The 14,571-nt window shown below is 37.5% G+C and overlaps 1 protein-coding gene across 1 annotated transcript; it reads left to right on the top strand.

The window, feature by feature from the left end:
• The first annotated feature begins 4,241 nt into the window (after window positions 1–4,241).
• On the top strand, window positions 4,242–14,468 carry LOC103715246 (mitogen-activated protein kinase kinase kinase 1-like). Its single transcript, XM_008802815.4, has 8 exons — window positions 4,242–5,678; window positions 7,321–7,405; window positions 7,611–7,673; window positions 8,027–8,184; window positions 9,588–9,663; window positions 9,840–9,899; window positions 11,089–11,196; window positions 13,745–14,468. The coding sequence occupies exons 1-8, from the start codon at window positions 4,573–4,575 to the stop codon at window positions 13,958–13,960; spliced, it is 1,872 nt and encodes a 623-aa protein (XP_008801037.2). The 5' UTR covers window positions 4,242–4,572; the 3' UTR covers window positions 13,961–14,468.
• The last annotated feature ends 103 nt before the right edge of the window (window positions 14,469–14,571 follow it).

Here is a 14,571-nt window from a genome sequence, read left to right on the forward strand (position 1 = left end):
TGACTTGGGGTTTTTCCCCCAACAGGAACCAAGTGTTGGCACAGGGCGCACATATACCGAGCTACATAACAAATCAATTAGCAAAAGTCTTACAAGGTAAAGTTTCGAACCCGAATGCAATATTGAAAAATTATGTAATTTAAAAACATATAAAAGAATCATTTATACTAAATACATTATGATTTTGAATACAAAATCTAACAACGAACCATATAATGACTGTTTATGTCAATGACCTAACGGGATGCCTCCAAACCTTAAATGACCCTGGCCATTCTGACCTCGTTATGACCATGATTGCAAACAGAGCGGCAGATATCGCATTGGACCTGGGTTTAACTACAGACAAAATCTAAGCCTGCTCGAGGACCAGATTTGATCGATGGGAAAGGTCAACAAGGGGCACGGAAAGGAGAAACCGTGAGGTTTTGACCGCGGACTCCTGCTTCTCGCGCTCGCCATGTCGTCACATAATTTTAAAAATTAATCAATCTAAACACGTGAACTCAAATCCCCGTGATCGGCCAGATTACGTGGCAGATCTGCGCAAATCTCATCCGTCCATCAGTCAGCGCACAGATGGGTCCATGTACGGTCAGCGTCTTCATGCATCCTCGTGCGCGGACTTCTCCGGTCCTTGCATTCCGGCCTATATTTAGTCCACGGCGAAGGTTACGACTTCTATTATGGCAAGGTCTCGGGGGACGTATGGTTTGTTTGTACAATATTTTAGAATCTCTGACTTAATTGTCTCTGACTTAATTGATCTTAATTCTATTATCTTTAAAGACTGTTTGATTAATGGAAATCAAGATTGATGTCTAAATAAAAAATTCTTGATTCTACCATATTAGTCTTAGGCATTTGAAGTATTTGTGTGTAAACGGGAGTTTTTGAGTACAAATCCAGTACCTTGCTCTCATGGGGGAGAATGTATGGCTCTTTTGGGGGGTATGTGCTGTGTCCCAATGCAAAATAGACTGAATAAGATGATGTTCATCAAAATCTTAGATACTTATAGAGATGTTTGGTTATTGGAACAAATGGGGAATATCCTTGTCAAGCATCAAAAAAGACCACGAAATAGGGATTTGTCCCATGTGGGATATATAAGTGGATACACATGGTATAAGTTTATTCCACCAAAATGATAAACTAGGCTTATTATGTAGAATAAGCTGGTCTCTATTTCCTTTAGCTACCATTTTACCTTTGTCCATTCTGTAAATATTCAAAAGAAAACGAGAAAGCAATTTGTTTTTTATAATAAATTTTAAATTATTGCGAAGTCCAATATGCATTAAATGTTGCTTATCCTTACACCTATCCATTCAACTAAACATCAAAAAGATTGGATTCTATAAAATAGATTATTCTTTCAACAATTCAAGGGTTATATCCCTTTCAAAATTTATTTCAAAATTCCTAATTGAGAACAATTTTGTTGCCCCCAAACAAAATAGCATATCTCTCATACATTGTACCTATCCCCTGTAATGAACAATTCAGGGAGTAGAAGTCAATAGCAGCACTGAATTTATTAATCCTTTTGTACATGCACTTCTTGCTCTTGTCGTGTTCAGAAGCCAAGGGGGAGTGTATCTTCAAGACCACATCTATCAGCCAATTTTGTCGAGATCCGATCTTTGCCTTATCATTAGGTGGTCTTTTTAAATTCTTTTTCATGCAAATAAGCCAACCGATGATCACTCGTCAGGATTGTGTTCACGACCTTTTAGGGGTCATACGTTCGCGGCGCGAACTACCAATCCCTGCATGACACATGGATTTTTTTTTAAAAAAAAAGAATTGGAACTTGAAACCTGTTTTCGATAAATAATTGCTATATCAACAAAAATAGAGTTATAGGAAAATATAATGGACAAGGTTTCTTAATCTCATTTTTAAAATTTTGTAACATGTCAAGTGTTATGAAAAGCACTTAAAAAACATATTTTTATAGAATCCAAAATTAGATTTTAAGCACGACAGTTTTAATAACATTTAGTACCAACTAGAATTACTGAAAAATAAACCTAATTATATGAAGAAATTTTTGAAGAAAAGGTACATTACTTAATAATACTAATTTATAAAAAAAATTTAATTTAGATTGTATTGAATCACTATATCCTTAGACTCAGTGAATGCACATATATAGCTGAACCAATGTACACAAATGATACCACACACTTCAAAGATGTTGCCATGCTTTACCATGTCATGGTGCATTTATACAAACTTTTCTGAAAATAAGAGAGGCAGCTACCACTCATATCCATTAAAGGGCTGTCTCATCCATGCTCATGCTCCGTTCTATAATTTTGCAATACATGTGCATCATATTGTACATGTTGAATACCTGAACGTACAATGAATGCATAAATAATATTAGATCTCATAATGAATAGGATCATACTATTCGATATGACTGTCCAATAAAATAAAAATAGATTGTATTTTCAATGCATTTGGTTCTGAAAAAAATGAGGGTAAAGTGATTTTTACCACTAATTTATTTAAGAAAAGAGACATTACTTTTGTATTCTCTCTTTGTATCTTGAGAGAAAGCCTACTACTCTGATTTTAATTTGCAAATTCACTCTAATCCCTCTCTTACATGCCCTTTAGATGCCAACCTGCCGGCATCAATCTTGGACAAAAGGGATATAATTCACGATTATGTTTATTAGAATTTTTACATAGATATTATTCTAAAAATTTAAATTTATATAAATACTCCCTTAAAATTTATATTTATTTTTGTATCTTTATAAAACACTATTTTTGTATAAATACTTCTAATATAATGGTTCTTCTAACACCGTCAATAAAAACCATATTTATTCTAATTACAAATAAAATAAAATTTTAAACGTACCTTTTTGTTCTCCATCGCGATCACCTTATAAAAATATATTTTTTACACAAATACCCATTAAAAGTATTTTAGTCATTTTAATTTGAAACCGTTAATTTTTTAACAGTATTAGATGGTGTGGGTACATATGTAAAAAGAAAGATAAAAAAATAGTAGAATGACAAAATAAGTATTTTACAAAAATAGGGGGCCAGTTTGATTGGCGAGTACGGCAGACTATTTTGATACGGTACTTTTTTTCTCATAGTTACCTGATCGACAAAGAGAGGTACATATAAATATTAATTTTTTAAAAAATATTTATATAAAATTTAATATTTAGAAGGATATTTTTGTTAAAAAAATTTTATTTATTAACCCCAGCTTATCCACTCTTATAAATCAAGAATAAAAAAAATACTTAAAAGCTTAAATGGACTTCTAAAAGTACTTAAAAGTAGAATAGACTTTTAGGGTGACTAGGAGAAGCCACCAATCCACTTTTCCATCCATGATCCCTGTGTTCAAGTGGCGCGACTTTGTTTTGGACGGGGTTGTATGTTTTGCGCGTAAGAAGGATTCACCTTCCTTCGCACCATTCACCATTGGATCATCCGCTTTGAGACCTGTGCGGTTGGTGATCCAATGGCGCTTGTGCGCAGAACATGCAACTAGCTTCCATGCTTTATTGCTATAGACCTTGAGACTTCCTCTCTGCTGGTGTTGCGCCCAAGCCTTGCATCTTGGAGCTCCCATCTTCTAGTTATCAAAATTCAACCATCTTAGTCTACCCGCTAATGGTGATAGTGCTGAAGTGGCGTTCGTGATCAGAGACCAGACCTCTAGGTTGATTGCTACGGGGGCCATACTTTTGAGACTTCTGTTTTTGGGGCAGAGCTCAGAGTTGAGTGGAAGGAACTCTTGTATGCAAGACGTGTGCTAGAGTCTGGGTGTATCATCCTCGAGGAAGATTCAGCTGTAGTGATTGAGCGCATTTGAAGGGGATGGAGGGAGGCGGACCACCGGCTTTTAGGCGACATCCGGCTGATGCTGAGCGAGTATTGTGTTTTTTGGATCGTGCATATATTTTGAGAGACAAATAAAACTGCTGATTAGATCGTCTCATTTATTGCCCAACATTTTATAGAGATGCTTTAATGTTCCCGTCTCCCCATCACTGTAAAACCTATTTTGAATGGTTCTGCTGCCTTTGCTGACGAGAAATTAGGGTAAGCAACCAATGTATAAATAAATAAAAAAAAGGTTTAGACTTGACAGCCCTGTGGACCCTATCCTCGAACTCCGGACCAATTGCTAATTTCCATCACATAACCCCGAGGGATCATCATCGGTCCCGCTGTCACGCATGCGATGAGATGACATGGGAGGCATCCTCATGGGTTTACCACCTCCACCCAAAGTCTTCTCCGCCGCGTTCTCTCTTATTACCAGTCAACTCTCTCAATCGCCTGCCATATCTTTCTTCCAAGCCTATTCCACCCCCCTCACGCTTCCCATAGACCTCTTCCCCACCTCCAAGAGATTAGACATCTCTCCTTGATTCCCATGGTCCCCTTCTTCCTCAGTTGTTCTTTCTGCTTTTATTCTCTAGCTTCAGTTTGAGCATCTTCTCGACTGCCACGGTCTCCAAAACCTATCGAAATCCCCTTTTCCGCGTTTTTTTCTTATGCAATTTTGGCCCTGTTTCGCCTATGTTCTTGTGGGGCAATAAAAGAGACACCTTTTCACGGGAGAGGAAGGAGATGGAGCAGCAGCAGCAGCAGGGGAAGGGGCGGGGGCCGCGGTTGGAGCGGCGGAACGCGGGGAAGAACATCGAGTACGAGGTGGCGGCAGCGGCGGTCAGCGGCGTGTCCTGGTCCCCCTTCGACTCGACGGACGAGTCCTCTGGCCTCCGCACCTCCCGATCGCTGGACCTCCCGCCGTCGTCGTACTCGAACCAGACGAGTTTCCGAATTGGGGGCAGCGTCGAGGGCGAGGTCGACCTCATCTGCCGCAGCCTCGGGTTGACGGGACCGGAGGACTTCGCCATCCCCGTCACCGCCTGGAAGGCCCGCAAGGTCCGATCCCCCTCCGACCTCCTCCCGAGATCCCGCCTCCTCCGCCCGGATAGCCCCGCCCTTCAAGATCCCACCTTTGCCCCGAATTCTTCTCCTGCCGATGCCGATCCCCCCAATGTGCCGGCTGAAGAATCCGTCGGCCGGCAGGATGTGGAGGAAGTTCCAGGCGAGCCTGACAGGCCCGTGGCTGAAAGCAAGGTTCTTGATGATGAAAAGCCGAAGAATTTGACTCCGTCTCCGGTCGTAAAAGGAGGGGATGGAGGAATTAGAGGTGTTCGACCTCCAGTTCTTGCTCCTCCCCCGGTAATTTCAACTCTTTCCCCTCCACCAGGGAGGGGGGTGCTGGCACTGCCTCCATCAATGTCAATTCCTGCCATTGACAGCGGAGACTCGACTTGGGATATACTGAGGTCTTTTGCTCCTGATGAAGACAACAATGATTTTGGTTCGGAAGGGAGGAGAAGGAGATCCTTCAACTCGGACGAGGATGAGGAAGAAGAAGCTGCTCCTGCAGGAGGAGAGGTTGCAGGGGAGGAATTGAGGCTGGGGGAGACATCTGAGGACTTTACTGGGACATCGTCATACTCCACCATGAATGATGACGACGCCTCCAGCACAACTACGGAAACAATGTTCATCATCTCGCCGAATGGCAAGTTCAAAAGGAGGATCAGGTCATGGATGCGGGGTGGGCTCCTTGGGAGTGGTTCATTTGGCATGGTGTATGAAGGGATCAGCGAGTAAGTAAACAAGCAAGGTTACAAGTTGCTGCAACTTCTTTGTTTGTGCTTATTTTTATATGTGCATATATCCGTCGCAAAATCTTTTATGGCAAATGTTGCTGTGACATTCACATAAATCCTACTTCTTCTCAACTTCCTATTATTATATCTGTGTTACAATTTTATGAGTGACTCAATGAATTTCTGTTAGGACTGCATTTTACTCGATAATTTAGTGGTATTTTAAATCCACTCCTTGTTATCATATAATTCTTAAACTCTCTATGGAGCAAGCATAATTGAAATCTTTCTGCTGTGATCATTATATTTAGCGGCATTCACTACAATTAGAATTATATTTTGTTGTCATTTTTATAATTAAGCCTGCAAATTATGTAAGGATTTTTGTTTTCAGATATATTGCTTGTGGAATTTGAATCCTCAGAGAGACATTGGAGTGAATAGCAATTGATCTGCACTCTGTAATTCTGATCATAATAATAATAGCAACTGAGAACCATTTCTAATACATGTGACAAGAGGTGGGACAGAGTCATAAATCCTCTTTGGCAATTTGAAGAGGGAGTTCTAACTAACACTAAATATAAGAATATATTTAGTTAGTATGGGGGACCTCAACTCATGATCCATCAAGTTTTTCTGTAGTATTTTTTACCCATGATCCATCAAGAGATTCCGTATTTCTTTTTATCCATTTCATAGGTTGAATGTAGTATCTTGAATTTTTAGTATTTAGGATGGCCAAAAACTGAATCGAATTTACAAGATCGACGTGATTGTCACCCACCGCTACTTATTATGGACGCATCTGTTCTCTTGTTCGGGATGTTAATCACAAAAATATATATAAGAAAAGAGATATTTAGATGGTGATTAATAATCTATGTCATAATCTTCTAAATCACTATCTTTGGTTTCCATATATAGTGTCAGTGATCGGCCTCATATATTTACAGCAGAAGATGGTGACAGCGCAGAGTTGCATTAAGCTGCAGCAAAAGGAGAGAGGGGAGAGTTCTATAAATCAGATAGGATGTGGAGAGGAATGTAATTGGAAAAGTACAAAAAGAGGTGCACAAGAATATAAGGGACAAAATTGCAACATATGGCCAGTGAAACCTTTATCTCACAGCTTCAAAAGATTCCCTTAATCACTTAATAACAGATCTGCAAATTCCCCGCTGTAGCTGTATTTTGTTATCATGTTTTTGGAACATCCGCACACAACTAGTACCTTGTTTTGGAAGTTCTCATTTTTACTCTTGAAAATAGCACTATTTTGTTTTTGCGTGAGCTCAATTATGTCTGCTTTTGTTGTCCGAACTTTGTTTGATGGCTGCAACTATCAATCTTATTTGGAAAATATCTTCTCTGCAACTCAATTATGATCCTTATCTAGTGAGATCGTATGCTAGACTTTTACAAAACATATTCATTTGCAGAATGTGTCAGACTTGAGTTTGCTGTATAGTGAATCATATATCCAAACTCCATAGGGGAGCAAATGAAATTTACTATCTGGTCAATATCACTTCCTCTGTAGGATGTTAGCTATGATTAGTTTGTTACTGTACTGGTATGAGTTATCTTGGTTGGTATTTTTTGTGATTGACTATGCTTGTTTGTGTCATCTTTACAGTGAGGGTGTATTTTTTGCTGTTAAAGAAGTATCTTTGCTTGACCAAGGAAGCAATGCCCAGCAATGTATTCTTCAGCTTGAGCAGGTGGGATATTGTCGACTCTTTTGTCTGTTATACTTGATGCATTCATAACTTTTCTGCCCACTATTGTTCGAGTTGCTTCTTTTCTTTTCTGTTTGTGAAATTTGTGAAACTTTATTGACTCCTTCAAATATGTCAATTGAAAATTCTTCTGTTTGTGTTCACAATTCTTTTACTGAGCATGTTTTCTTCTAACTTATCCTTTCAGGAGATTGCGCTTTTAAGTCAGTTCGAACATGAAAACATAGTTCAGTATTATGGAACAGATAAGGTACGCTTGCATAGTCATTTTGGTGTAGCATCGAGTTGCCGAGCCTTGCATCAATATTTCTATTCTGTTCACTTTTAGTTCTCAATGTTAAAGGAAATTGCAGTTTTAAGGTCCCATTTCATGATTTCCCCTTCCTAATGTCTCACTGTTGAGGCACAAAATTGTTTGGCATTCCATTGGAAGAAAATGTTGTCATAAGTATGAATTGCTTATTATAACGTATTAGTTGTCGCGAACTTATGCTTGAATAATTGCTGGATACTGTAGTTTGTTTGTTTTTAGTTGATCAATACTTTCATCTTGCTTATTCTACTGTACTATTTCTTTATATTAAAACATGGATTATCTTGCAGGAAGATTCCAAACTGTATATCTTCATTGAGCTTGTTACTCAAGGATCTCTTGCATCTCTATATCAAAAGTACCGTCTGCGCGCTAGTCAAGTCTCTGCATTTACCAGGCAGATCTTAAACGGTTTGAAGTATCTTCATGACCGAAATGTGGTGCACAGGTGCAGCAACTGCTTTAGTTTATGTGACCATACTTGATTCATTCATTAAATTTTCTTGACATTGTGTTTGAACACTGTGATAAAACACCCTATAATATGATCCTTTATTGCTCAATAATGGGTAAGTTTCTTGCATTTATATGATGAAGATGTTATTTCACTGTGTAATCTTAGCTTAGAAAAAAGGTTAAATAGTTTAGACTCCTGATTTGAGGTAGTCGCATTCACTGTTCTGCAAGGTGTTTGAATATTTCCCTTCATTTTCTGTGATGCAATAAAAATTAAAATAGTATCAAGGAGCAGAAAAGAAAAAACAGGTACAGGGTTCCCTGTTCTACTATCAAGATAATAAGGAAATAGGGAAACCAACAGTGAAAAATGTCTAAAGAAAGGACCCAGAAATACCATATTGACTAAACTCACATCATAACTTAATGGCATTCACAGATTACAGAAAAAAAAATGTCAAACTAATTTGTCTTCAGAAGTTCTATATCCTGCCTTTTTTTCTTGATATCCAAGTTTCCCTTGGTGTATGGAAAGACATTTCAAGCATCTTCATTATGTGACTGAGAGCTTCAAGCAGCTAACAGACATGCATGGCTCAGTTTTCTCTTGTTAAGCTGCAGTACTAGGCTTTCTTTATTAGCTTGCAGTATTAAAAGCTGCATGGTGAAAGTAAAATAAAAAATTTAAAATTTTAACAAACTTTTATCATTCATTTGAAAATGGGATCACAAGGTTATTGTGGCATAGTTTTTATGCTAACCTGTTCAGCTGATATCTGCAATATAGCTTTTTTCCATTCGGCAGAGTTGAACAAGATCAGAAACTGAAACTGTAAATACACATAATAGCGCATATGAATGCATGTACATCAAAAAGTCAGGCTGTCATACTTGTGTGAATGCTAGGCCACAAAGTGCTTGTTAATTAATCTCAAGAAGGGGAAGCTGTTTCTATATGATGGTTCTGCGTTACTTCTATGATAGATTGGTGGTAAGCAAAGGAACTTTTAAGTTTGGCAATTTTATGTATACCAACCTGCCTGTACCTGAGTCTGAGTTAATCCCTGTCCCATCCATGCAGGGTTATTATGATGCACCATGTTTTGAGAATTATTTATGTTAGAAATTTCAACTTTGCCTAAACATTCTGCAAAATATACTAGACAGTAACCGTGTTGGAAATTGCCATGTGAAAAAGATTTTGCTATGTTCATGGAAAATATATAAACCTTGCTATGATATTTTATAATGGTATTTTATTCTTGATAATCTGGTTTGTATGATATAATTTTGGTTATTAGTGATTCAAAATATTCACAATGTCAACAGTTTCTTAGTATATAGGTAAGACGATCCTTTTGTTCAACTGTTGATATTGTCCTGTCTTCTTGCCAGAGATATTAAATGCGCTAACATTTTGGTTCATGCAAATGGATCTATAAAACTCGCTGACTTTGGATTGGCTAAGGAGGTTAGTCTCCCCCATGAATGGTTTTATTATTCAACACACTTCAATGTGTTCCTTATCAATACACCTTCCCCCTCCCTCTCTCTCTCTCTCTCTCTTTCTCTCTCTTTCTCTCTGCAAGTGACTTTCAAATGTTCGAAAGTTAGTTGATGCAGTACTGCTCCTGTGTACATTTTCAGATAACCATGTTCAACATGCTGAAATCATGCAAAGGAAGTGTGTACTGGATGGCTCCAGAGGTTAGCTTATTCTTTTTCAAATATTCTTTTATTTATTTAAGAACCTGTAATAGACATCACATGCTATTAGATACCATCTTAACTCCATAAAATGTGAATGTAGTGAGCAGTGGATGCATTTGATATCTCCATTAGTGATAGGATCGAACACTGCATCTATAGCATGGTAGCACCTCTATTTCGTTTTAAATTTGTGACATTTTGCAATTGAGGGAATATGTGTTGTGAGAAGAAAGTACCACTCCAGCCATGGTGTAAAAAATTATATATATATATATACACACATATAATAGATGACATGAAAATGAGGCCCCTGCTGATGTTTGTTGCCTGTGAATTAGTTTCATGCTTTCCAGGATTCTTTAGTTTGTATAGTCACACATACCTTTACAGTTATTTTTGTCGAGAAATTGCTTTATGCTGGTTCTGGTCAATTATGTTTAGTGATTGCTATATGCAGGACACTCTAGCTGGCAAATTATTCAAGAAGTAGTGGATACTTTTAGGGGCATCACATATTATACTAGTTCGTTGTTACTTTTATAAATTACATTGATAAATCGACTCAAGTAGGTTTAGAAATCAAGCTTAGATGATATGATTTCTCTTCAAAGGCAGATGATGTAGCCTTTCTCTTCTTCAAACTACACTTGTTACATTCTCTCACTCCCACTGAATGTGTACTATGTATTGTCACTGTATCAGACTTTATATTTGATTTGAGAGCAAATGTCATAAGCATTTGCTAGTGGTGATTCCTAACCTGTTATAGATTAGGGTGTCAAAAAGCTGACTTGGAGATTTGGAATAGATCTGTTCCTCATTTAAACGTCAACTAATATTCCTTGGAAAAAGAAACCACATGCACATGAACAATCATATGTGGATGTTTGTCTGTATAATATCCCATGTCATTGGTGAGGTTATTGATCCCAGATATCTCTTGTTCCAAATCCAAATCAGATATCCTCTTGCACCTCTTTTGCCAATCAGTATTGTTCCTATTGGACCTAATTAGGTTTTGGATGGAGTCCCTGCCTTTTGTGACTGAATGGAGAATGATCTTGTTATTTTTTTCATCTTCTACTGTTTTCAGAATAGTACTGCATGTGGGTTTTGAAGATGCGATGGCATAAATTTGTGCAAAATTCCGCGAGTTCTTATTAATTGGGGAATTCTCATTTTTCAGGTTGTTAATCCTAGAAAAACATATGGGCCCCCAGCTGATATATGGAGCCTTGGGTGCACTGTCTTGGAGATGTTGACACGTCAGATTCCTTATCCAAATCTCGAGTGGGTGAGTAATCTGTTTGTTTGAAACAGTCAGCTACTGTTCCTTCCTGTCTTTAAAGAAATTTTCTTCCAATTTTGTAAAAGATATAACAAACAATGTTCTTGCTTTGTTTCTTTTATTTTTAAAAGTCGACTTGCCTCAACCATGCACCTATTTACTGTACAACTTAATATAGATTCCTTAAATGCTGAATGCTAATGCACACTGTTGGAACAGCGGGTTGAGGACTAGCAAGCATGGGGTCGATAAAATTTGACTAAATAATCAGCTGCATCTAGATGACTTGAATAGTTCAAGGCATGTTTTTTTAAAAAAAAAATTAAAAAGAGAGGCTTTGTAAGTATCTAATAGATTATGAGGATAAAGTTAACACTTGGAAACGGTATATTATAAAATTGAAAAATATAATGCAAGAATTATATTCAATAGCTGCAACAGTTGAACTTGCTTTCAACTTTTGAGAACCTAGGGTTAGCGCGGGGATTGGATAATAAATCTTGGAGGATGAAATAAGATGAGTAGAAGGGGAGAGGAGATGTGGAACATTGACAGGATGAGTGTATGAAGGAAAACGAATCAAGGTGGATAAAGAAAGAAAGAGGTAACTAAGTATAAAAAGTTTGATATTATGGCTCGCAGGTTCAAGTGTATGCTATATACTAACAATTATGATAAGAAATAATTCTGGATTCAAAGATGGATAAAAGAGCAATTTAAGGTAGCAAGGACTTAAAGCTTCATTTAAAATAAATCAATAAACCATGTTGTAAAAGGTGGCTAAGTAGATGAAGACTGGCTAGGTAAAAATACTCCAGACCCATTATAGTTGTTCTTAAACCCCTTATGCCAAAGTGAGCTTGTAAACAAGTTGCTTGCCTTGGTTCACATCATGAGGTGATCGATCGCATGATGTGGATGGGCACTGCTAGAGGTCCAGCAGTCCCCATGCATTGCACCCAGAAATGACACAACTTGCAGGATCCTTGGATGTCCACATTCTGTTGGATTGTCTCTGATGCTAGCTGATTTTTTTTTTCTGGAACGAGAGTGTGTAACATAAGCTGAATGAACTCTTTTGCCATCTTTCTTATAGATTTTAGATTTCACATATGGGATCATCTCTCAAATTAGAAGAATCTGTGAAGAATGCTCTCAATGTAGGAGTGTAAAAGCTGCTTCACTTGTTTCCAATATAAATGGTCTTATGCAGTTGTGCTTATCTTATTATGCAATTAAGCACTAGAGCAAACTCTATTTTAATATTCTTCTTTTAGCACTCATGCTTTCAGATAAAGATGCACATGCATCACTCTCTAATGCATGTGGGTTATGAGGTCCCTTGAATTCAATATCTATGTTTTAACTAAAGACTGGCTTATGGCAGTGTTGAAGTAACCGACTTGCCCTGATTTTTTTCATCCCTTGCTCAAAATTGTTTTATGTTCTAAGCTGAAGCCTTCTTCAAACTTGTTCTGCATGTAAATTCAGTACTGGATAATGCAATTAGGAAAAGCTAGATGGTACTTCAAGTAATGTCATGTTTATCGTCACATCTTTTATTTAGAATAATTTATCCTTGCTATAATTTTGGAAATGGTGAGTCTATTAGAGGGATCCTGATATTATAAAATACTCCATTAAAGTCATATAGAAGTATTTATGAAGCTGTATACCACAAAGGAAACTAAAAGTAGCTGCAGCAGCGTCTGTATTAGTGAAAGTTGCAATTAACGGAATATCTCTACAAAACAGTGCATGCCAGAAGTGATTGAAAATCACAGGTATTGACATATGAAATAACTCAGCCACTTGTTTCTGTTTTGTCCCTGTACCTGTATGTCAACAAACTTGTTGGCTCAAACCTAAGGGGATCAAAGGTGAAACCTGCTCGAATTGGCTGGTTGGTCAGATAACTTGTCGTTTTTTTGCCACATATAGTAAGTAGATTGATCCTCTGTGTAGAATTTTCTTCATGATAGAGCTGGTCAGAGACCTTGCTGGTTATGTTTGTTGAGTTGGACAGACCTTGACCAATCCAATTGGCTAGACCACAATACCAGAAAAAAGCAGGAGTTTCAGATAGTAAAGCTAATTTTCATTGATGAAAATTTTCTTGCCATTTTACAAGCCACCGGAGATTCAAGTGATGAATTCAATTCTCATCAATGAAAAATATCTTGCCAAGTTGTCATCCTCTGCATATGCAGAAGAACAAAACACTCTTTCGGTCTTTCCTAAAAGGTAAATAGCAGAAGATCATATAACATTTGGGCCTTCATGTTGTAGAAAGATCTTCTAGCAATAACTGCGACTGGAGTAGATATTGTAATTCCTTTTGATGTCTCCATCCTATTAGTTTGCCATGCCTGTCACGCAACTTCTAGGCCTGCCTTCTCCTTGTAAGTCAAAAATTGAAATACTGGAGATATTTTCACTTTTATTTCATGCTGCAAGCTGCAAATAATGAGTCCCATAACTGTTTGAAGGAGTTAATAGCTACCTCCACGCATTAAGATGTTATTACTAATTATTCATGCTCTCTAATTTGCAGACACAAGCTTTATTTAAGATTGGCCGTGGCGAACAACCTCCTATTCCGAACAACTTGTCGAGAGATGCCCGTGATTTTATCAGTCAATGTGTGAAACTAAACCCAGATGAACGTCCATCTGCTGCTCAACTATTAGAGCATCCATTTGTGATGAGATCTCTGTCATCTTCTTCTGGATCCGATTCCTCTGCACGTAGTAATGATGGATGGAATTAACTGAAAGTGAGAACCAACACTCGGCTATGACTAGGCTGTTTCATTCTGGTGTCCCCCCAATGATATTGCTGGCTTTAGGTTGTTAAATTTTTGTTTTTGAGATGACCATCTGAAGATAAAGCAGATAATTGCAAGTTCCTGTGCAAATGGGTGCACCGGAGACTAGACTGGATTCTCTCCTGATTTACAAGCAGATTCTTGGCAGGCGACGAATAATTTTCTGTTTCCTTGGTGTAGGAGCTTCAGCAGTAGTATGATTTTTTTAAATAATTTTTTTTTGGGATAGTTTTGGTGTGTTTTGGTTCGTATCCGTCCAAAGTTGGTCATGTATTTGGGCTCAGAAGGAGAAAAGTTGATACGCACCCAAATTTGGGTGTGATGAATATATGATTATTATGTAAAATATGTATTTATTGAAGTATTTTCTGCAAGGCTATGTTTGCTTGGTAAACATTTTAGAGTCTTCTCGTGTTGGGAATATAAAAGTGCTTGCCTGCTTATGATTTTATGAATTTTTCTATGGTGCTATTTTAATATATAAATATATTATTCGAATTATTTTTCAATTAAGCTGTTTTTTATTTGAAATGGATGACTCATATAATTTAGGT

Source organism: Phoenix dactylifera, chromosome 8 (genome assembly GCF_009389715.1).
Source record: "Phoenix dactylifera cultivar Barhee BC4 chromosome 8, palm_55x_up_171113_PBpolish2nd_filt_p, whole genome shotgun sequence".
In the NCBI taxonomy this organism is placed as follows: Eukaryota; Viridiplantae; Streptophyta; class Magnoliopsida; order Arecales; family Arecaceae; genus Phoenix; species Phoenix dactylifera.